Below are 24,637 nucleotides of genomic sequence, written 5' to 3'. Positions count from 1 at the left end.
ATGCTCTGCTTCTGGACTTTCCTCTTACTGTATGATTGCAGGCTAATGGATTAGAAAGGTGTTTCACCACAGGTGATGGTAATCAAAAATTAAGAGAAAAGTCCAGAAGCAGAGCATTCTGTCCCTCCTGGAGAGGGTCATGTTGGGAGGTATGCATTACTACAGACAATAAAATAGTGTCATGATGATTCTAGAACCAGCTCATTGAATTTAATTCTTAAACTCATGTCAAATTTTCTGACTTTAAGTGCATTAAAAGTTGCGCAAGGTGAACAGTTCACAGCAGTGGATACGTTTTCTCCATGTGTGACGGAGGAAGGTGCCTCACCATGAATGAGCTATGATTTGAGGTGTGAAAATTAAGCTCCTGGGGGCTTATTAATAATTGAGAGGCCCATCTTGACATAAGTCTCCTCTTCACACAGTGGCGTAAGTTCGTCCCAGTTGCCCGGAGGCAAGATAAAAAATGGTGCCCCCCCCCCTTAAATTTAGATAAATCAGAGGTTCCCAAACGCGGTCCTCAAGGCACCTTAATGGTCCAGGTTTTAAATGTATCCATGTTTGTCCACAGGTGACTTTATTAGCACCTCAGTCAATTTGATTTAACCATCTGTGCTGAGCCATGGATATACCTAAATCCTGGACTGTTGGGGTGCCTTGAGGACTGAGTTTTGGAACCTCTGAGATAAATATATACAGTGTTCTGAAATAAAAATTTATATACTGCATATATACATTTGAAATCACACATTTCAAGCAGTCATAACCAGGATTAGAAGCCATGACCTGTTACACTACGGAAGACACTTTACTGATAGAGCTATTTGCTCCTGCATAGGAAGAATGAGAATTCATACTATATGAAGTTACTTGTAATTGTCAAAGAAGTAACTTCATATAATTAGAATTCTCATGTTTACTATACAGGAGCAAATATCTTCATCAGTAAGGTGACTGCTTCCTGTGTAAAGGTCATGGGTTATAATCCTGGGTATGACACTTGTAAAATGTATAGCTATAATAAAAAGGGTGTGACTTGTAAGGTGCAGGGAACAGTGAGGAAGTCGGCCACTGAAGAGATAGCTGCGGATATCAATTAACTTAATTGAAAGGTTTCACAGAATGAGGAGAGGTGCCCCCCTTCAGAGCAGGAGCCCGGCGGCAGATGACTCCGTTGCCTCCCAGAGTTACGCCTCTGTCTTCACAGCTTAGCACTAATCTTCTCTTTCCACTACACCTCATAGTACATAGCACTTGGCAGGTATTTTTTTTTTGTATAGCAAATTCTGCAGTAAATACAGTACGTTTTTTTTTTTTTTTTACTCCAGGGGATGGAGAGAGGAGCAAAGGGACAGTTCTCAACATTCAGCAGTTTTATTTCAACTATTAACCAAAAGAAAGAAGCTGCTGGGAACAGATGCTCACCTACGCAGCTGGTTATACCAAACATCAAAATGGGTAAGTAAATTGTGTGCACAGCTGTTCCAGCAAATACACTAGCATAACATAAGGGGAGATGTATGAAACCTTAGAGAGAAATAGTGGAGAGGTTGCCATAGCTACCAATACGCTTCTAGCTAGCATTTGTCTTACACAGTCTGTAAAATGACAGAATTTGATTGGTTGCTATCGACAACTTCTCCCTCTGGGCCTGAGTCAAAGTTGTGCTCTAAGCATTCGCAACTGCGATCCTGTAGACAGCTGCTGTGAGAAAATATGCAAATAATGCAGCCTCGCAAATATCAGCATCTGTGTACATAGATGGAGCGTGGATCACCATTGCTTCGATAATCAACATCTCAGTAGTATTATCGTTGCACAGAATGTAAGCATGTGCCTGCATTGTAACGCAGGCACCATGTTTTTTACATACAAGATCACAGTAGGCTCAGATGGTGCGAAATCAATCACGACACACCTTCTCTTATGCTGCCATTCCCCTTTACCTCTCCCAAACGCTTCCTGACTGACAATCACTTATGGGCCCTACACATTAGGTGACCTGCCGCCGAGCTGCCCGACGGCCGGTACGGCAGATGGGCGACCCGGCGGCGGGGAGAGGTGACAGGAGAAGTGAAGTTTCTTCACTTCCCTCGTCACCCGGCTCCATAGCAGTGCAAGCTAATAAGGACGAGATTATCCATACTGGCCTGCATGCATAAGCGACCCGGCTCCAACGATGAACGACCGCAGGCCCGCGCATCGTTCATCGTTGGTCGTTGGTGCCTACACACTGAACAATATGAACGAGTTCTCGTTCATTAATGAACAAGAATGTTCATATCGTTCAGTTATATCGCCTAATGTGTAGGGCCAGTTAGACACATACACAATTTGCCAATAATTGCTCAACTGTGAAAACATTACCATAGCACAGTGGTTTCCAAACTTTTTGGAATCACGGCGCCCTAGAATATCAGAATTTTTTTCGCGGCACCCCTAGGCCAAAAATTTCTTATTGAGAAATTTAGAAAGAAATATTACATTAAGTAGATCGTTTATATGTCATCCTTAGGGTTAGTTGTGTGGTGAGGGACTCGATTTGCTTCTGTTTATCCACATATTTTATGACTGGCAGCCACCAGCACTGGTTTTGCCTATTATATGGACCATGAATAATTTGAATTGGTCCTGGACCACCAACCCAGGGCACCCCTGCAAGTGTCCCGAGGCACCCCATGGAGCCATGGCACACAGTTTGGGAACCTCTGCCATAGCATATAAAACTGAATCAGGCCCTTTATCTCTCTCAAGGGTTTGATACATATCCCCTGTAATGTCTAACCAGTGGTTTTGCAGGGGTGTGAAAACACAGCTCTCCGCAGACAGGTTTTGAGCTGGATTTAGTACTTAGCAGTTTGCACAGTCATTCTCACACTGTCAGTGATGTTTAACAGTTTACTAATGGCCGGAAAACTGACAGTTTGGTGACAACTACTGTAAAAAAAACTGCCACAAAACCACTGTAACGCTGCTATCTGGCCAATCAGAAGGTGAGTAATCACAATACAGACTCGGCCTGATTCAGAGTCACAGGCTGATGAGACTGCATTAGCACATTTAGTCATAGTCAATGTCTGTGATTTTATGCTGATGCTAACAGTTGATTTAGCTTCCCTATTTGAGTTTTACACTGCGCTGCAGCCCCACCTCTGGAGACGCCGCTGGTTGCACTTTCGAAACTGGTGCCTATTCCATTCTGCATCACGATATGGCCTTAAGTTTACGCATTTGAGTTCACAAACAGTTATGTAACATGCCCATGACATGCCCACGCCACCATTATTGTCCTTTCAGATGAGACTTTCTACTATATGCATTCTTCCCAACTGTCCAATCGGAAAGTCTTTCCACTTCAAGAGAAGGTGGGAAGTATGCACTTATATGATATGTATTCACATCCCACTTTTTGGGGGTGTGGCCTTGTCCCCATTTAGGATTTTTTTTACTCAGCATGTGCTATATACTTTTGCTAAACCTGCTTCACCCAGGTTCAATCTGCATCACTCCAGTGCAGAGAGACATTTGTTTAGGTGAGAGAAGGATAGGATTGTAGAACGGGTGGTCTCGGTGGTCGGCCAGAAGAGACCACAGAGGAACTTTTGTGACTGCAGTGCCATGTGTATATATAGGCAATCTCTCCTGCAGAAATGTCTTTATCTGAAGGTGAAACATAAAAGCTTTCCTGCATACAAGAAAATAAAAATGTTGCAATGTTAATGTTCCTTTAAAGAAATGAATCAGAATCTATTTCTACAGATTGCTGAATCAGATCAGTAGAGGCCAAAAAAGTTAAATAAATAACAATTGGCTTTGAAATGCTATAAATTTAATTATGTATTTTCGATGAAAAAAAAAAAAAAAGTAGAGAAAGTTGGATAGTGTTTATGCAGATGGCAGTCATTTCTATTTAAATGTTATGCTGCGTAATCTATTACGCTCAGTGTTCCAGTTATATAACCCCTGAATTTTCAACTCTCAAGCATCTAGGGATAATCGTTAACGGACTTCTAATAGAACAGCTTAACTACATGTAAGTTTGGCTTTGCCACATGTACGCTTGAAAACATCTATGCTTCTCTACAATAGCCTCATTACAAAGTAAGCGTGTTAAAAATAAAGCTCTGTTTACTCCAGAATCTCTTTTTCTTTCAGTTTGTCTTGTTTAATCCAGATCCCTGTGATGTCTTTCCAATTTCTAGCTGTGAAAACAGAGGGAAAAGCTTTCTCTAAAATCAATGGCTCGGGAGTGTGTGGGCTTGTGTGATTCGTTCTATACTTGGCTTCCCATCTGTAATACTTCTCTCATTCACAAATTCAGAGCACGCAAATCAGTCTACATACACCATCATGATCTCCCACTCAGGCTCACAGTTTGTAATGCTCAGTGCTATAAACAAGAGAGTGGGCATCTGTACTGACAATAGCAGCAGGGGTTTAAATGAAAACAAATGTGTGGTTATTACATTTAAAAGGCAACTGGCAGCGTAATAACATACACATTTATCCCATAGAAAAGAATATCTAGGGCCTGAGAGAAATACATTTTAGCGCATACCATGCCTATTTTTTAAAGTTCATGGGGCAAGTGTGGATAAATGTGATACTGCAATTTGCGTCATCATAGACCCCTCCCACACTCACCACTCACGTCTACCACCCCCCCCCCCTTTTTTTTTTTTACAAGGAGAGATGGGATCTGTAAGTGTGACCTACTACCAGTTCAAATGGTATAGTGCAGTAGTTCTCAAATTCGGTCGTCAAGACCCCACACAGTTCGTTATACACTTGTGTCCATCTAGGTGACATGGAAAACGTGAACTGTGTCGGGTTCTGAGTACGGAGTTTGAGAACCTATGGTATAGTGGTTAATATTACTACCTCACAGTACTGTGGTCTTGGGTGTGATTCCTTCCATGACCCTAACTATTTGGAGGTTGTTTATTCTGCCTGTGCTTACATGGTTTCCTCTGGTTTCCTCTTACACTTCAAAAATACACTGGTCGGTTAATTGACTCCCAACCAAAAATTTGACCCTAATGCAGAGCTCCCAACTTGGCGGTGGCTGCAGGATGGACATTTGTGCACGCTGAAGGTTCGCATCCGAAATTAGGGGATGAGGTTTTGTGGCTCGGGATGTGGCCTCACGGGAGGTGCCACGATCATGAGCCACGCCCCCATTTTCTGCACTGTGTAGCGGCATGCCCAGTGCTCTGTGAGCTGCTGACATTCCACCTTTCTCTCTCTCCCTATGCGCACAGCGGACATTTACCACTGCCCAGCCAAGCAGCGCAGCAAGTGAGAGGTCTCTTAACTGTATTCATCATTGTTTCCCGTTCCCGCAGCCACATCCCACACTACTGTATGCTCTTCTACCTTCCACACCACACATGCTGCTCTCCTTCCCGCATCACACACTGGGGCAGATGTATAAAGACTGGAGAAGTGATAAAGCAGTGATAAGTGTAAGATGATAACGTACCAGCCAGTCAGCTCCTAACTATCAATTTACATTTACATTTAGGGTATAGGTTCTCAAACTTGGTGCTCAGAACCCTACACAGTGTTAGGGTCTCCTGCCCTGTGCTGCCACGTCGTCATGGCAACCGGGAGACAAGTGCTAGCGGAGTAACCTGAGCGCAGCTGATACTCCGGTTCGGGTCTTTTGCTGTGCAGTGGTTACAGGCAGGGGATCCGGTGCTGGTTTTTGTGCTCACAGTCTGTGAGGTCTGAGGGGGGCGTGGACAGCACCTGCTTTATAAGGCCTCTTTTCAGGTTAAGCAGATGCTGCTGAATCTTTGTTGGTTAGTCAGTTCCTGAAAGTTAGCCAGTACTGTGTAGCTTTGTATTTGTTGTTGCTTACTGCAAATAGGCCTGGGGATTTGGTACTACACTCTGCCAATCCAGACCTAGCAGTAAGACTGGAGTCAGTCGTTTAGCCTGCTGAGGTTCTTTTGCTATTCTGTGAACCCAGCAGGTTTGTGGCTGTACTTTCAGACCTGCCTGCTTAATCCTCTCTCACTGTGCAGGGCGTCCATGTGTCAGTTTAGTGGCAGTAAGCTGAACCTGGGCCCTGCAAGTGAGAATTAGGATTGTGGAGACTCTCCTTGTGTCTATTATTCCATCTCTGACCAAGGAGTTTACTGCCACACCCGTTGGTAACCCATTAGGGTTTTGCTGTTGCCCTTAGCAACAGCATTTCGGGTTCTCTACGTATTAAAACACAACATCTTGCTTTTTCCATCTGAGCATTTCTAATACTAGGGAGACACCCAGTTTCTTAGCCTCTGGGCTTCTCTGTTCACTCTGTGTTGGTTTTGTTACCCTATCACCTTCTGTGTACGTTATGTCATATTTCCCAGTCTGTCTGTGAGTTAATTTGTTTTGCATCCCTCTCTGTTCAGACACCAGTACATTCCTGCAGGCACTGGTGTGCATAACAGTTCAAACACCAGTACATTCCTGCAGGCACTGGTGTGCATAACATATTCAGCAGCCCAATACTCCTGTTGAAATTTTGTGGGAATATGGAGCATACCCCTCAAAATACGTTGCAACAGGTGGTCGATCAGGTGCAGGTCCTGACTCGTCAATTTAATGATTTGTCCATTAAAATGCACACCTCCCAGGCCGCTGGCGGAGCTCCCGCAGCAGCAGCACCTTCAGGGGTTAAGGAGCCGAAAGTAAATCTTCCGGATCGTTTTTCTGGAGATCGCTCGCAGTTCTTTTGTTTCAAGGAGAGCTGCAAGTTATATTTCCAGCTTAGGCCTCAGTCTTCTGGGTCAGAGATTCAGCGGGTGGGCATAGTGATTTCCTTGCTACAAGGAGACCCACAGGTCTGGGCATAAGGGTTGCAGCCTGACTGTCCGTCGCTAAAAAGTGTTGATGCTTTTTTTACGGCACTGGGCATGTTGTATGATGACCCTGACAAGACGGCCTCAGCCGAGGCTCAGATTTCGATCCTTAAGCAAGGGCGAAGGCCAGTTGAGGTTTACTGTACGGAGTTTCGGAGGTTGGCCCATGATACCCAGTGGAATGACCCAGCCCTGAGACACCAGTACCGAAGAGGTCTTTCTAACCAGATAAAAGACCAACTGGTACAATATCCCTTGCCTGATAGCTTGGATCAGCTCATGCAGTTATCCATCCGGGTGGATAGACGGCTGAGAGAGCGTAGGCTTGAAAGGGAGACCGAGGTTTCCTTCTTTCCCAAGGGAACCTCAGACTCTGAGGAATTTTCCGAGGAGCCTATGCAGATTGGGGCTACCCGCCTCTCCTCGCGTGAGAAGACTCGGAGGAGACAGCAGGGGTTGTGTTTGTACTGTGGGAATAAGGGTCATGTGGTAGTATCATGCCCAGAAAAGCTGGAAAACGTCAGGGCCTGAGGGTGATGGGAAATATCCTGTCAGGCCAGAAGTCAGAATTTCCCAAGAAGACTTTTATCATTCCGGTGACCTTGAAGATCCTCGGTCAAACTGTCAAGACTGAGGCCTTTGTGGACAGTGGGGCCGACGGGGTTTTTATGGACCGCCAATTCGCCCTGAAACACTCTGTTTCCTTAGTACCCTTGGCGTCGGAAATTGAGATTTGTGGGTTAAACGGGGAACCATTATCCCAGGGTAAAATTACCTCTTGCACTAGCCAGATTTCTTTGTTTATTGGAGCCACACACTCTGAAAAATTGTCCTTTTATGTGACTGTCTGTACTTTTGCCCCATTGGTGTTGGGGTTACCCTGGTTAAGGGCCCACAATCCTCAATTTGACTGGGTCTCTGGGGAGATTCTTAGTTGGGGTACTGATTGTTTCAGGAGTTGCTTGAGCCTTCCAGTCAGGCTCTCGCAGCTAAGTTTGCCAGGATTGCCAGGGTGTTATGCAGATTTTGCGGACGTGTTCTCCAAAAAAGTTGCAGAGGTACTACCTCCCCATCGCCCCTATGACTGTGCCATTGATTTGTTGCCGAATGCTAAGCTTCCCAAGAGCAGGTTGTACTCCCTGTCACGTCCTGAGACTCAGGCTATGGCAGAGTACATTCAGGAGAACTTGGCTAAAGGATTTATCAGACCTTCACAGTCTCCAGTTGGGTCGGGGTTCTTCTTCGTGGGTAAAAAGGATGGTTCATTGCGACCCTGCATCGACTTCAGGGAATTGAACCGTATCACGATTAAAAACTCATACCCACTGCCTCTCATTTCGGTCTTGTTTGACCAGCTTCGTACTGCCACCATTTTTTCTAAGATTGACCTACGCGGTGCGTACAATCTAATCCGAATAAGAGAGGGGGATGAATGGAAGACTGCCTTTAATACCCACTCAGGGCATTATGAATATTTGGTGATGCCTTTTGGGCTCTGTAATGCCCCGGCAGTCTTCCAGGATTTCATGAACGATGTGCTCAGGGTATATTTGGATAGATTCTTAGTTGTATACTTAGATGACATCCTAATCTTCTCCCATTCCCTGGAGGAACATCGGAAGCATGTACGCTTAGTCCTCCAGAAACTCAGAGACCACCGGCTTGGGGCGAAGCTGGAGAAGTGCGAATTTGAAGTTCAGCAAATCGCATTTCTAGGATATATTATCTCCCCAGAAGGTTTCCAAATGGAGGGTTCCAAGGTACAGGCAGTCCTGGATTGGGTGCAGCCCACTAGTTTGAAGGCGCTTCAGCGTTTCCTGGGCTTTGCAAATTTTTATAGACGATTTATCGCTGGATTTTCGTCTATAGTGGCGCCCTTGGTGGCACTCACTAAGAAAGGGGCGGATGTTGCTCACTGGTCTCGTGAGGCCAAAGCGGCTTTTGCCCGTCTCAAAAGGGCATTTGTCTCGGCCAAGGTGCTGCGACACCCAGATCCAGAGCGTCCTTTTGTGGTGGAGGTGGATGCCTCTGAGATGGGTATTGGGGCAGTGCTCTCTCAGATGGGAGTGTCTGATAATCGCCTTCATCCCTGTGCTTACTTCTCCCGTAAATTTTCGCCTGCCGAGATGAATTATGACGTGGGTAACCGGGAATTGTTGGCTATTAAGGATGCACTCGAGGAGTGGAGACACTGGCTTGAGGGGGCTAAGTTTGTGGTCTCAATTCTCACCGACCATAAGAATTTGGCATATTTAGAGTCAGCGAAGCGTCTCAATGCCAGGCAGGCACGATGGGCTTTGTTTTTTGCTCGCTTTAATTTTTTGATAACATATCGCCCTGGGTCAAAAAACATCAAGGCTGATGCGCTCTCGCGGAGTTTTGCTCCAATCCAGGAGACCACCGAGGAGCCGTTGCCCATTGTGTCCCCATCATGTATTAAAGTGGGCATTACCCAGGACCTCTTGTCATTAGTCCTTAGAGCACAGGAGCAGGCTCCTCCAGACCTTCCGGTAGGTTTTTTGTTTGTGCCTCCTAGGTTAAGACAGCGAGTGTTCCTGGAATTCCATGCCAAGAAGTCGGCAGGTCACCCGGGTATTGCCAGAACTCGGGAGTTGCTATCTAGGGCGGTGTGGTGGCCCTCGGTGGCTAAGGATGTGGATCAGTGGGTTCGGGCATGTGACATCTGTGCCCGAAATAAGACTCCTAGAGGGGTTCCTGTTGGCCCATTACATCCACTCTCTATTCCATCTAAGCCATGGACCCACATTTCAATGGATTTTGTTGTGGACTTGCCCAAATCCTCGGGGATGACAGCCATCTGGGTTGTCGTTGACAGGTTTTCGAAGATGGCGCACTTCGTTCCACTGGTTGGGCTGCCATCGGCCAGACGCCTGTCTGAATTATTTATGCTGCATGTTGTGCGTCTCCACGGGTTGCCACTTGATGTGGTCTCTGACCGCGGATCCCAGTTTGTGGCCAAATTCTGGAGGGCATTTTGTTCCGATCTCCAGATTTCTGTCAGCTTGTCGTCAGGCTACCATCCGCAGTCTAATGGGCAGACTGAAAGGGTGAACCAGTCCTTGGAGCAGTTCCTCAGGTGTTATGTCTCCAAGTGTCAGACTGACTGGGTTGCTCATCTATCAATGGCGGAGTTTGCCTATAACAACGCGGCTCACTCTGCTACAGGGATCTCTCCCTTCCTTTGTGTGTATGGGCATCATCCTAAGGCCAATTCTTTTGACCCCCTGGACTCCACGCCTGGTGGTTCCTCTGTCGTTTCGGTCCTTAGAGGTATTTGGAGGAAAGTGAAGAAAGCCCTTGGTTCTGTGTCATTAGTGACCAAAAGGGCTTTTGATAAGCGGAAAAGACCCTGCAGCTTCAAATTAGGAGACTTCGTCTGGTTGTCTACCAAGAATTTGAAGTTGAGACAGCCATCTCATAAGTTAGGCCCCCGGTTCATCGGCCCTTATAAGATCACCAGGGTTATCAATCCGGTGGCATTTCAGTTAGATCTGCCCCGTTCTTTGGGTATCAATAAAACATTTCATTGTTCCCTTTTAAAACGGGCGATTAGTAATCCTTCTTCCAGAGGAAGACCTTCCCCTCTTCTGATACGTGGCCAGAGGGAGTTTGTGGTTGAAAGGGTTCTTGACTCCAAGATGGTTCGGGGTCGGCTGTCATTTTTGGTGCACTGGAAGGGGTATGGCCCGGAGGAGCGGTCGTGGGTGCGCAGTTGTGATCTTCATGCCCCCAGACTGATACGCTCTTTCTTCTCGCAGTTCCCCGATAAACCCGGTGGTAGGGGTTCTTTGACCCCTCGTCAGAGGGGGGGTACTGTTAGGGTCTCCTGCCCTGTGCTGCCACGTCGTCATGGCAACCGGGAGACAAGTGCTAGCGGAGTAACCTGAGCGCAGCTGATACTCCGGTTCGGGTCTTTTGCTGTGCAGTGGTTACAGGCAGGGGATCCGGTGCTGGTTTTTGTGCTCACAGTCTGTGAGGTCTGAGGGGGGCGTGGACAGCACCTGCTTTATAAGGCCTCTTCTCAGGTTAAGCAGATGCTGCTGAATCTTTGTTGGTTAGTCAGTTCCTGAAAGTTAGCCAGTACTGTGTAGCTTTGTATTTGTTGTTGCTTACTGCAAATAGGCCTGGGGATTTGGTACTACACTCTGCCAATCCAGACCTAGCAGTAAGACTGGAGTCAGTCGTTTAGCCTGCTGAGGTTCTTTTGCTATTCTGTGAACCCAGCAGGTTTGTGGCTGTACTTTCAGACCTGCCTGCTTAATCCTCTCTCACTGTGCAGGGCGTCCATGTGTCAGTTTAGTGGCAGTAAGCTGAACCTGGGCCCTGCAAGTGAGAATTAGGATTGTGGAGACTCTCCTTGTGTCTATTATTCCATCTCTGACCAAGGAGTTTACTGCCACACCCGTTGGTAACCCTTTAGGGTTTTGCTGTTGCCCTTAGCAACAGCATTTCGGGTTCTCTACGTATTAAAACACAACATCTTGCTTTTTCCATCTGAGCATTTCTAATACTAGGGAGACACCCAGTTTCTTAGCCTCTGGGCTTCTCTGTTCACTCTGTGTTGGTTTTGTTACCCTATCACCTTCTGTGTACGTTATGTCATATTTCCCAGTCTGTCTGTGAGCTCATTTGTTTTGCATCCCTCTCTGTTCAGACACCAGTACATTCCTGCAGGCACTGGTGTGCATAACAGTTCAAACACCAGTACATTCCTGCAGGCACTGGTGTGCATAACACACAGTTCATGTTTTCCAGGTCACCTGTAGTTTTTTAAAATGACAGTTGGACATACACAGTGCACCTGCCAGGTGACATCGAAAACGTGACTCGTTAAGGGTCCTTGAGGGCCATGGGGTCTGTTTACTAAGCCTTGGATTGAGATAATGTAGACAGAGATAAAATACCAGACAACCAGCTCCTGTCAGTTTTCAAACACAGTCTGTGACATGGTACTTAAGAGCTGATTGGCTGGTACTTTGGGGGTAATTCAGAGTTGATTGCAGCAGCAAATTTGTTAGCAGTTGGGCAAAACCATGTGGACTGGAGGGGGGGTAGATATAACATTTGCAGAGAGAGTTAGATTTGGGTGGGTTATATTGTTTCTGTGCAGGGTAAATACTGGCTGCTTTATTTTTACATTGCAAATTAAATTTCAGTTTGAACACACCCACCCAGATCTTACTCTCTATGCACATGTTATATCTGCCCCCCCTGCAGTGCACCTTGGTTTTGCCCAACTGCTGACAAATTTGTGCTGTAGAGTAGGTATCTTCCCCAGAGGAATCCATTCCATGTACTCAGGAATGTAATACCATGTCTCAGCCTTCTGAACCGTTGTGGGTGGCTTCACTTAAAGGAATGATGTCCCAGATTTCATCTAGGACAGAGGTTCTCAAACTCGGTCCTCGGGAGCCCACACAGTGCATGTTTTGCAGGTAACCCAGCAGTGCACAGGTGTATTAATTACTCACTGACACATTTTAAAAGGTCCACAGGTGGAGCTAATTATTTCACTTGCGATTCTGTGAGGAGACCTGCAAAACATGCACTGTGTGGGCCCCCGAAGACCGAGTTTGAGAACCTCTGATCTAGGATATCTCATAATGAGACTGAAATGCAGGTTTTGAGAAAATCTGTAGAGGTTTTGTCTGGTTCTGTTACCACATCCTCCTCACACTCCCCTGGTATATGCCCAAGGAAGCGTGCTCTTGCCCAAATTATGCAAGTCGACACAGATACCGACTCTGATACGGCGCATGCGCAATTTCCGACCCGATTGCTGCGCTGCGTTAAACTGCAGTGAGCGATCGGCTCTGAATGACCCCCTTAGTTCAGTACTGCCTTGTTACTTGGTTAAGTCCTGTATTATTACTTGGTTAAGTACTGTTTTTCAGCTTTTGCAGAAGTTGTTCAGGCAGGTTAGCCTGATTTGCCTTGTTATGTTAGCTGGTGTGAATCTCGCCACTATCTGTGTAGTTCCTTCTCTCGAAGTTTGTCCTTCTCCTCGGGCACAGTTTCTAGACTGAGTCTGGTAGGAGGGGTATAGAGGGAGGAGCCAGTCCACACTCGCAAACTCTTAAAGTGCCAGTGGCTCCTAGCGGACCCGTCTATACCCCATGGTACTAATGTGGACCCCAGCATACTCTACAGACTATGATAAAAGGATTTACTGGTAGGTAATTAAAATCCGATTATCTCTGTCCACTTTGGGCCTAATTCAGACCTGGTTGCACGTAGGCTATTTATTACACTGCTGTGCCCAGGTAATCACCGCCTACAGGGGAGGGTATAGGGCTTTACAGGGATGCCTTCGGTTGTGCAGTGAGCTGCACAAACAAAAGTTTGTGCAGTTTCTGCACAGCCCAGGACTTACTCACCCGCTGCGATGATCCAGAAGGAAGCTGACGTCAGGATCCCTCCCTGGAAACAGCCGGGAACGCCTGCGTTTTTCCGATCACTCCCAGAAAACTGTGAGTTTCCGCCCATGAACGCCTTCTGTCTGTCAGTCTTCTTGCGATCGCCGGTGCGATCGCTTTCTACGTATTGGTCGTCGCTCTCCGGCGACCCCCGTCGCCGGGCAGTGACGCGTCTGCGCATTTCGGGTCACACGCATGCGCAGTTCAGACATGTTCGCACGGCTGCGAAAAATGCAGCATGTGAATGGGTCTGAATGAGGCCTTTTATCTCCATCCAAGGTTTAGTAAATAGACTCCCATGTTTGGGAACGACTGATTTATAGTATACTGGTCTCCCAATTAATCGGTCAACTCCCAGCTGGTGTGATATTTTGGAGGAGTACAGTGGGATGACGTGAACATTGCCATAAAGCATCATCCAACTGCATAAATACCAGGTGGCAGGAGCGTATTATGATGCAAACAATGGCTGGTCCATCTAGGCCACAGGTTCTCAAACTCGATCCTCAGGACCGCACACGGTTCATGTTTTGCAGGTCACCTGTAGATTTTTAAAATGTGACAGTTGGTGATAGACAGTGCACCTGCCGGGTGACATGGAAAACGTGAACCGTGTGGGGTCCTGAGGACCGAGTTTGAGAACCACTGATCTAGGCAATAGGAATCTTGGTAATTATGTCACGGGTAGAGATACATTGGTTTAATGTTAGTACAGTGTAAACTTATCCCATCAGTATATACTTTGCTACACATTTTACATTTTATTATGTTTTTTAAACAAAATTTTATCAAAGTTTTTGTGAAATAATTAATTGTAAAGTAGGTATATGTGTACTAAAAATGATTACTAGAGGAAGACTGTTCAAAGAGAGCTATATGCAAGGATACAGCACTTACACTGGCAAGCTATCAGATAGGCTGCAATATAAATGCTGAGAATAAATTTATGGAGAAAAAAAAGCTTCACACATTAAATTTTGTCTGTGATTTTGCTTTTTTATTTATTTGTTTTTTTGCATTCTACACTCAAGTTGATTGGTTGATCTGCTCTTCTATTAAAATAGAAAAGTAGGGTAGAATGTAATTAAACTAACTCATGATTTATTATAATCCTTGTAATACTGGAAAATAATAAAAAAAAAGTAACGGTGACAATAGTAAAAACTAATTTTGATGAAAATGTTAATGTGGATCTGTGCTGAGTTGCTACTCTTATGGCACTGGCACTGCTTCTAGAGACCAGGATGGGTCAGTGGCATGGTCACATGGTCTGGAGCAAAGCTGAAGTTTGGGATATGGCTGGGCAGTATTTGGGCCATTGTATAAATATCTGTGTTGAGAGGTAGTAGAAACAATGATTTTATATAGTTATGCTCTATTATATATATATAGTTATGCTCTGATTGTTCCAGGACAAGACCAGACAGGTTGTTGATATTTTAGTTTTCTTAAACTAAAGTTGAATTGCTTCTGAATTCAACCAAATGTGTTTTTACAACTGTAGAAAAATGTTTCTTAACTGTTTTGATTTATTTAACACTGTAAAGGAAGTATGGGGATGTTATAACTTTATACGATTTAAACATTTCAGTAATTTCACAATGAAAGTCACGGTTTAGTAATGTTGGGATTGAAGAATTATGCTCATTTATGTTTAAATTATTAAATGTATGCAAATTATAGATATTAATCCGTAATATATACATCTTAAACCTATTTGAAAATGACAGTAAGTTGAATAGCGAGTGTACTGCATCACTATTACATATAGTCTATAAATAATAAACACCTTTCTCTTACGTCCTAGAGGATGCTGGGGACTCCGTAAGGACCATGAGGTATAGACGGGCTCCGCAGGAGACATGGGCACCTAAAAGAACTTTTAGTATGGGTGTGCACTGGCTCCTCCCTCTGTTCCCCTCCTCGAGACCTCAGTTAGATCTTGTGCCCTGAGGAGACTGGGTGCATTACAGGGAGCTCTCCTGAGTTTTCTGTGAAAATAATTTTGTTAGGTTTTTTATTTTCAGGGAGCTCTGCTGGCAACAGACTCCATACATCGTGGGACTGAGGGGAGAGAAGCAGACCCACTTCTTAAGAGTTTAAGGGATCTGCTTCTTAGGCTACTGGACACCATTAGCTCCAGAGGGAGTCGGAACACAGGTCTCACCCTGGGGTTCGTCCCGGAGCCGCGCCGCCATCCTCCTCACAGATGCCGGAAAAAAGAAGCCGGGTGAGTATTAGAAAAGAAAGAAGACGTCAGGCGGCAGAAGACTTCAGATCTTCCTGAGGTAAGCGTGCAGCAGTAAGCTGCGCGCCATTGCTCCCACATAACACACACACACATGGCACTGATGGGTGCAGGGCGCAGGGGGGGCGCCCTGGGCAGCAATAAACCTCGTTTTGGCACAAAAGGATGTTATTAGGCTGCTGAGGCAGTAAATAAACGATTCCCCGCCATTATTTTCAGATACAGAACGGGACCGAAGCCCGCTGCTTGAGGGGGCGGAGCTTGATCCCTCAGCACTAATCAGCGCCATTTTCTCCACAGAAGCTGCAGAGAACGCTGGCTCCCTAGACTCTCCCCTGCTGAAGAGCTCAGAGGGCTGAAAAAAGAGAGGGGGGCACATAATTGGCGCAGTGAGTGGGGGAAATCAATTTATATATATATATATATATATATAAAAGCGCTGTCTGGGTTTTCCTGGGTCAGTTTGGCGCTGGTGTGTGCTGGCATACTTTCTCTCTGTCTCTCCAAAGGGCCTTCTTTAGGGAATTGTCCTGTTATAGTTATATCCCAGTGTGTGTGGGGTGTCGGTACGTGTGTGTCGGCATGTCTGAAGCTGAAGGCTTATACAAAGAGGAGGTGGAACAGATGAGTGGTGTGTCACAGTCGGCGGTGCCGACTCAGGATTGGATGGATATGTGGCATATGTTAAATGCAAATGTAGCTTCACTACATAAAAGGCTGGACAAAGCAGAGTCCAGGGTGTCGACAGGTGTTCAATCTACGGATGGCACCGACTCACAGGACCCGTCGGGGTCTCAGAAACGTCCCTTCTCACAAATAGGGAACACAGATACCGACACGGACTCTGATTCCAGTGTCGACTATGATGAAGCAAGATTGCACCCCAGGGTGGCAAAAAGTATTCAGTGCATGATTATTGCAATAAAAGATGTTTTACATATCACTGATGAGCCCTCGGTGCCCGACACGAGGATACACATGTTTAAGGGAAGGAAACAGGTTATGAATTTTCCTCCTTCCCATGAACTAAATGAGTTATGTGAAAGAGCATGGGAAACTCCAGATAAGAAACTGCAGATTCCCAAAAGGGTTCTTATGGCATACCTTTTCCCTACACAGGACAGGGTACGTTGGGAATCCTCTCTCACAGTGGACAAAGCCTTAACACGCCTTTCCAAGAGGCGCTACCGTCCCCTGACACAGCGGCCCTCAAGGACCCTGCGGACCGCAGGCAGGGGACTACATTAAAGTCTATTTACACACCTACTGGTACTTTGCTTAGACCGGCAATTGCGTCGGCATGGGTATGTAGTGCAGTAGCAGCGTGGACAGATACCCTGTCAGCTGACCTTGATACCCTTGATAGGGATACAATTATGTTAACATAAGCTCATATTAAGGACGCAGTCTTATATATGAGGGACGCTCAAAGAGACATTGGATTACTGGGTTCGAGAGCCAATGCTATGGCTATTTCGGCAAGAAGAGCCTTATGGATCCGCCAATGGACGGGGTATGCAGAATCAAAAAGGCATATGGAGGTTTTACCTTACAAAGGTGATGTATTGTTTGGGGACGGCCTCGCGGACCTGGTCTCCACAGCTACCGCGGGTAAGTCTACCTTTTTACCTTTTGTTCCCCAACCGCAAAAGAAACCTCCACAATATCAGATGCAGTCCTTTCGGTCGCATAGATCCAGAAGAGGTCGGGGCTCCTCTTTCCTCGCCAGAGGTAAGGGTAGAGGCAAGAGGACACCTGCTGCGGCTAGTTCCCAAGAGCAGAAGTCCTCCCCGGCTTCCGCTAAGTCCACCGCATGACGCTGGGGCTCCCCTGCGGGAGTCGGCACAGGTGAGAGCACGCCTTCGACTATTCAGCCAAGTCTGGGTTCAGTCAGACGTGGACCCTTGGGTGATAGAAATAGTCTCCCAGGGTTACAAGCTGGAATTCGAAGAGGTGCCCCACGTCGATTTTCAAGTCGGCCTTACCAGCTTCTACCCCAGAACGGGAAGTAGTGCTGGCTGCAATTCAAACGCTGTGTCAACAGCGAGTGATTATCAGGGTTCCCCTGAGCCAACAGGGAAAAGGGTATTATTCAACCCTATTTGTGGTCCCGAAGCCGGATGGTTCGGTCAGGCCCATTTTAAATCTAAAATCCCTAGACCTGTACTTGAAAAGATTCAAATTCAAGATGGAATCGCTCCGAGCGGTGATAGCCTGCCTGGAAGGGGGGGATTTTATGGTGTCACTGGACATAAAGGATGCTTAACTTCATGTCCCCATATATCCCTCTCATCAGGAGTACCTGAGATTCGTGGTACAGGATGGTCATTATCAGTTTCAGAAAATGATGGTGATCCTGCGCAAGCAAGGAGTCACGATTATCCCATACTTGGACGATCTCCTGATAAAAGCGAGGTCAAGACAACTACTGGAGAACGTGTCACTCTCTCAGAGAGTGCTTCAGCAACAGAGATGGATTCTCAATCTGCCAAAGTCACAGTTGGTTCCGACAACTCGACTGACGTTCCTAGGCATGATACTGGACATGGAACAAAAGAAAGTTTTCCTCACGTGGGAAAAAGTCCAGGACCTCCAGAACATGGTCCGAGACCTGCTAAAGCCAAAAAGAGTGTCAGTTCATCAATGCACTCGGGTTCTGGGGAAAATGGTGGCAACTTACGAGGCCTTTCCCTTCGGCAGGTTCCATGCAAGGACGTTTCAATGGGATCTTCTGGACAAATAGTCCGGGTCCCATCTACAATTATCAAAAAATAACACTGTCCTCCAGGGCCAGGGTGTCTCTTCTATGGTGGCTGCAAAGTGCTCACCTTCTAAAGGGTCGCAAGTTTGGCATTCAGGACTGGATCCTGGTAACCACGGACGCGAGCCTCCGAGGATGGGGAGCAGTAACCCTAGGAAGAAATTTTCAGGGACTGTGGTCAGACCAGGAGTCCTGTTTACACATCAACGTGTTGGAACTAAGGGCCATATACAACGGCCTTCGACAAGCGGAGGGTCTTCTTCGCAACCTTCTGATTAAATCGGACAATGTCACAGCAGTGGCTCATGTGAACCGCCAAGGCGGGACAAAAAGCACAGTCGCAATGGCGGAAGCCACCAGGATTCTTCGCTGGGCGGAAAATCACGTAAGCGCTCTGTCAGCAGTCTTCATTCCGGAGCAGACTTCCTCAGCAGACACAATCTCCATCCAGGAGAGTGAAGACTTCATCAAGAAGTCTTTGCAGAGATAACGAGTCTCGGGGGAGTTCCTCAAATAGACATGATGGCGTCACGCCTCAACAAGAAGCTGCGGAGGTATTCTGCCAGGTCCCGGGACCCTCAGGCAATAGCAGTAGACGCTCTGGTAACACCATAGGTATTTCAGTTGGTCTATGTGTTTCCTCCTCTTCCTCTCATCACAAAAGTGTTGAGGATCATAAGATGAAAAAGAGTACAGACAATTCTCATTGTTCCAGACTGGCCTCGAAGGGCCTGGTACTCAGATCTTCAGGAGATGCTCACAGAAGATCCTGGGCCTCTTCCTCTGAGAGAGGACCTGTTACAGCAGGGGCCCTGTCTGTTCTAAGACTTACCGCGGTAACGTTTGACGGCATGACGGTTGAACGCCGGATCCTAGCTGAGAAGGGTATTCCGGAGGAGGTCATACCTACTCTAATAAAGGCTAGGAAGGAGGTGACGGCAAAACATTATCACCGTATCTGGCGGAAATATGCCTCTTGGTGTGAAACCAAGAATGCTCCTACAGAAGAATTCCATCTGGGTCGTTTTTCTCCACTTCCTACAGACAGGAGTGGATATGGGCCTAAAGTTAGGATCTGTTAAAGTACGGATTTCGGCCCTGTCGATATTCTTTCAGAAGGAATTGGCTTCTCTTCCAGAAGTCCAGAGTTTTGTAAAGGGAGTGCTACACATCCTGCCTCCTTTTGTGCCCCCAGGGGCACCATGGGACCTGAACGTGGTGTTACAGTTCCTTAAATCACACTGGTTTGAACTCCTTCAAACGGTGGAGTTGAAGTTCTCACCTGGAAGGTGGTCATGTTGTTAGCCTTGGCATCTGCAAGGCGCGTGTCAGAATCGGCGGCCTTGTCTCACAAGAGCCCTTACTTGATTTTTCATGTGGATAGAGCAGAAGTGAGGACTCATCCTCAATTTTTACCTAAGGTGGTGTCTTCATTTCATATGAAACAACCTATAGTGGTGCCGGTGGCTACGAGTGACTTGGAGGATTCTAGGTCCCTGGAGGTAGTCAGGGCCTTAAAGATTATGTAGCCAGGACGGCTAGAATTCGGAAAACAGAAGCATTGTTTGTCCTGTATGCTCCCAACAAGATTGGCACGCCTGCTTCGAAGCAGAATATTGCGCGCTGGATCTGTAACACGATTCAGCAGGCTTATGTTACGGCTGGATTGCCGTTACCGCATTCAGTAAAGGCCCATTTCACTAGGAAGGTGGGCTCTTCTTGGGCGTCTGCCCGGGACGTCTCGGCATTACAGCTTTGCCGAGCAGCGACTTGGTCGGGTTCAAACACTTTTGCTAAATTCTACATGTTTGATACCCTGGCTGATGAGGACTTAGCATTTGCTCAGTCGGTGCTTCAGAGTCATCCACACTCTCCCGCCCGATTGGGAGCTTTGGTATAAACCCCATAGTCCTTACGGAGTCCCCAGCATCCTCTAGGACGTAAGAGAAAATAAGATTTTAAACCTACCGGTGAATCTTTTTCTCCTAGTCCGTAGAAGATGCTGGGCGCCCGTCCCAGTGCGGAAAATCTGTAAGACTTGTATATAGTTATTGCTTACATAAGGGTTATGTTACAGTTAGAATCAGTCTTGGACCGATACTGTCGTTTGTTCATACTGTTAACTGGTTATGTGTATTCCAGGTTATATGGTATGATTGGTGTGGGCTGGTATGAATCTTGCCCTTAGATTAACAAAATCCTTTCCTCGTATTGTCCATCTCCTCTGGACACAGTTCTCTAACTGAGGTCTAGAGGAGGGGCATAGAGGGAGGAGCCAGTGCAAATCATACTAGAAAGTTCTTTTAGGTGCCCATGTCTCCTGCGGAGCCCGTCTATACCCCATGGTCCTTACGGAGTCCCCAGCATCCTCTACGGACTAGGAGAAAAAGATTTACCGGTAGGTTTAAAATCTTATTTTTTCTTTGTCTTGTTTTGCAGTAAGAGACCTTCCGCCAATTTGCCTTGATGTCCGACAAAAGCAGCGAATCTCAATTGATACACTGCCTCCGGAGATGAGAGCCCCTATCTTGCCTGAACCTCAAATTCCAGCACGAAACAGACCCCTCAAGGATTTCCAGTGAGTTCTACTTTTTTCCAAAGTCAAATATTCTATAACTTTTTCTTCTGCATACAGTATGTATCTTATATTGTCCTTAATAGTGCCCATCGGGAATAATCTGACATTTATCACCGAGGCAGCTGAGTGATTCTGGCTCGCAGCTGTAAGATTTCACTTACAGCATCTCAGGACAATCTGGATTCATGCATGAACCCGCTTGCTGGGCAGAGATGTTCAGCAGTCAAATATAAATTAGCACAACTTCTGGGACATCCCATGTACTAAGCTAGAATTGTACCCTTAGGCCAGTGGTTCCTAAACTTTGTTGAATCACGGCGCTCTAGTTTTAATTTAAGTAAATTGTGCATGCCTGTCATTCTTAGGGTCAGTTATGTGGTAGTGTACAGTTGTGCATTTGATTGTCCACCTGTTTTATGATAGGCAAAACCAGTGCTTGTGGCTGCCAATCACTTTGAACATAAATAATATGGTTTGGTCCTACCCAAGGGACCCCTGCAAGAGCCTCGGGCACCCCAGGGTGCCTAGGCGCACAGTTTGGGAACCACTGCCTTAGGCTAAGAAGCCTTCCAAATAACAATCACCAGTGTTGTTTAATTAAACATTCAATGCAAATTTATTTATAATTTTTTTTTAAATATTAAACATCAGCATACTTTACATACTGTATATTGACATTAGTATCGTTAGTCAATTTGAAAAAGATGACTGCCAATATGATTCATATGTGGGCTGGTCACAGAATTATTTTGTACCTATTAGTAGTGATGTGCACCGGACATTTTTCGGGTTTTGTGTTTTGGTTTTGGATTCGGTTCCGCGTCCGTGTTTTGGATTCGGACGCGTTTTGGCAAAACCTCACCGAAATTTTTTTGTCGGATTCGGTTGTTTTTTGGATTCGGGTGTTTTTTACAAAAAACCCTAAAAAACTGCTTAAATCATAGAATTTGGGGGTCATTTTGATCCCATAGTTTTATTAACCTCAATAACCATAATTTCCACTCATTTCCAGTCTATTCTGAACACCTCACACCTCACAATATTATTTTTAGTCCTAAAATTTGCACCGAGGTCGCTGGATGGCTAAGCTAAGCGACACAAGTGGCCGACACAAACACCTGGCCCATCTAGGAGTGGCACTGCAGTGTCAGGCAGGATGGCACTTCAAAAAAATTGTCCCCAAACAGCACATGATGCAAAGAAAAAAAGAGGCGCACCAAGGTCGCTGTGTGACTAAGCTAAGCGACACAAGTGGCCGACACAAACACCTGGCCCATCTAGGAGTGGCACTGCAGTGTCAGGCAGGATGGCACTTCAAAAAAATTGTCCCCAAACAGCACATGATGCAAAGAAAAATTAAAGAAAAAAGAGGTGCAAGATGGAATTGTCCTTGTGCCCTCCCACCCACCCTTATGTTGTATAAACAGGACATGCACACTTTAACGAACCCATCATTTCAGCGACAGGGTCTGCCACACGACTGTGACTGAAATGACTGGTTGGTTTGGGCCCCCACCAAAAAAAGAAGCAATCAATCTCTCCTTGCACAAACTGGCTCTACAGAGGCAAGATGTCCACCTCATCATCATCCTCCGATTCCTCACCCCTTTCACTGTGTACATCCCCCTCCTCACAGATTATTAATTCGTCCCCACTGGAATCCACCATCTCAGGTCCCTGTGTACTTTGTGGAGGCAATTGCTGCTGGTGAATGTCTCCACGGAGGAATTGATTATAATTCATTTTGATGAACATCATCTTCTCCACATTTTCTGGAAGTAACCTCGTACGCCGATTGCTGACAAGGTGAGTGGCTGCACTAAACACTCTTTCGGAGTACACACTGGAGGGAGGGCAACTTAGGTAGAATAAAGCCAGTTTGTGCAAGGGCCTCCAAATTGCCTCTTTTTCCTGCCAGTATACGTACGGACTGTCTGACGTGCCTACTTGGATGCGGTCACTCATATAATCCTCCACCATTCTTTCAATGGTGAGAGAATCATATGAAGTGACAGTAGACGACATGTCAGTAATCGTTGGCAGGTCCTTCAGTCCGGACCAGATGTCAGCACTCGCTTCAGACTGCCCTGCATCACCGTTAGCGGGTGGGCTCGGAATTCTTAGCCTTTTCCTCGCACCCCCAGTTGCGGGAGAATGTGAAGGAGGAGATGTTGACGGGTCATGTTCCGCTTGACTTGACAATTTTCTCACCAGCAGGTCTTTGAACCTCTGCAGACTTGTGTCTGCCGGAAAGAGAGATACAACGTAGGTTTTAAATCTAGGATCGAGCACGGTGGCCAAAATGTAGTACTCTGATTTCAACAGATTGACCACCCGTGAATCCTGGTTAAGCGAATTAAGGGCTCCATCCACAAGTCCCACATGCCTAGCGGAATCGCTCTGTTTTAGCTCCTCCTTCAATGTCTCCAGCTTCTTCTGCAAAAGCCTGATGAGTGGAATGACCTGACTCAGGCTGGCAGTGTCTGAACTGACTTCACGTGTGGCAAGTTCAAAGGGTTGCAGAACCTTGCACAACGTTGAAATCATTCTCCACTGCGCTTGAGTCAGGTGCATTCCCCCTCCTTTGCCTATATCATGGGCAGATGTATAGGCTTAAATGGCCTTTTGCTGCTCCTCCATCCTCTGAAGCATATAGAGGGTTGAATTCCACCTCGTTACCACCTCTTGCTTTAGATGATGGCAGGGCAGGTTCAGGAATGTTTGGTGGTGCTCCAGTCTTCTGTACGCGGTGGCTGAATGCCGAAAGTGGCCCGCAATTCTTCGGGCCACCGACAGCATCTCTTGCACGCCCCTGTCGTTTTTTAAATAATTCTGCACCACCAAATTCAATGTATGTGCAAAACATGGGACGTGCTGGAATTTGCCCAGATGTAATGCACGCACAATATTGCCGGCGTTGTCCGATGTCACAAATCCCCAGGAGAGTCCAATTGGGGTAAGCCATTCTGCGATGATCTTCCTCAGTTTCCGTAAGAGGTTGTCAGCTGTGTGCCTCTTCTGGAAAGCGGTGATACAAAGCGTAGCCTGCCTAGGAACGAGTTGGCGTTTGCGAGATGCTGCTACTGGTGCCGCCGCTGCTGTTCTTGCTGCGGGAGGCAATACATCTACCCAGTGGGCTGTCACAGTCATATAGTCCTGAGTCTGCCCTGCTCCACTTGTCCACATGTCCGTGGTTAAGTGGACATTGGGTACAACTGCATTTTTTAGGACACTGGTGAGTCTTTTTCTGAGGTCTGTGTACATTTTCGGTATCGCCTGCCTAGAGAAATGGAACCTAGATGGTATTTGGTACCGGGGACACAGTACCTCAATCAAGTCTCTAGTTGCCTCTGAATTAACGGTGGATACCGGAACCACGTTTCTCACCGCCCAGGCTGCCAAGGCCTGAGTTATCTGCTTTGCAGCAGGATGGCTGCTGTGATATTTCATCTTCCTCGCAAAGGACTGTTGGACAGTCAATTGCTTACTGGAAGTAGTACAAGTGGTCTTCCGACTTCCCCTCTGGGATGACGATCGACTCCCAGCAGCTACAACAGCAGCACCAGCAGCAGTAGGCGTTACACTCAAGGATGCATCGGAGGAATCCCAGGCAGGAGAGGACTCGTCAGACTTGCCAATGACATGGCCTGCAGGACTATTGGCTTTCCTGGGTAAGGAGGAAATTGACACTGAGGGAGTTGGTGGTGTGGTTTGTAGGAGCTTGGTTACAAGAGGAAGGGATTAATGGTCAGTGGACTG

General features: G+C 46.5%; 1 protein-coding gene across 2 annotated transcripts in view; it reads left to right on the top strand.

The window, feature by feature from the left end:
* Positions 1-24,637, top strand: part of HECTD2 (HECT domain E3 ubiquitin protein ligase 2) — a 258,294-nt gene that overhangs the window by 32,419 nt on the left and 201,238 nt on the right. For both annotated transcript variants that reach the window (XM_063961662.1, XM_063961660.1), the window contains exons 2-3: positions 1,329-1,458; positions 20,740-20,878. In XM_063961662.1, coding sequence (XP_063817732.1) covers positions 1,332-1,458; positions 20,740-20,878 — 266 coding nt within the window. In that variant the 5' untranslated portion in view covers positions 1,329-1,331. The remainder of the gene's footprint in view (positions 1-1,328; positions 1,459-20,739; positions 20,879-24,637) is intronic.

The sequence above is a fragment of the Pseudophryne corroboree genome, chromosome 3 (assembly GCF_028390025.1).
Source record: "Pseudophryne corroboree isolate aPseCor3 chromosome 3, aPseCor3.hap2, whole genome shotgun sequence".
NCBI lineage: Eukaryota > Metazoa > Chordata > Amphibia > Anura > Myobatrachidae > Pseudophryne > Pseudophryne corroboree.
Note: the sequence above shows the minus strand (reverse complement) of the source record. Positions and strands in the feature narration are given on the sequence as shown.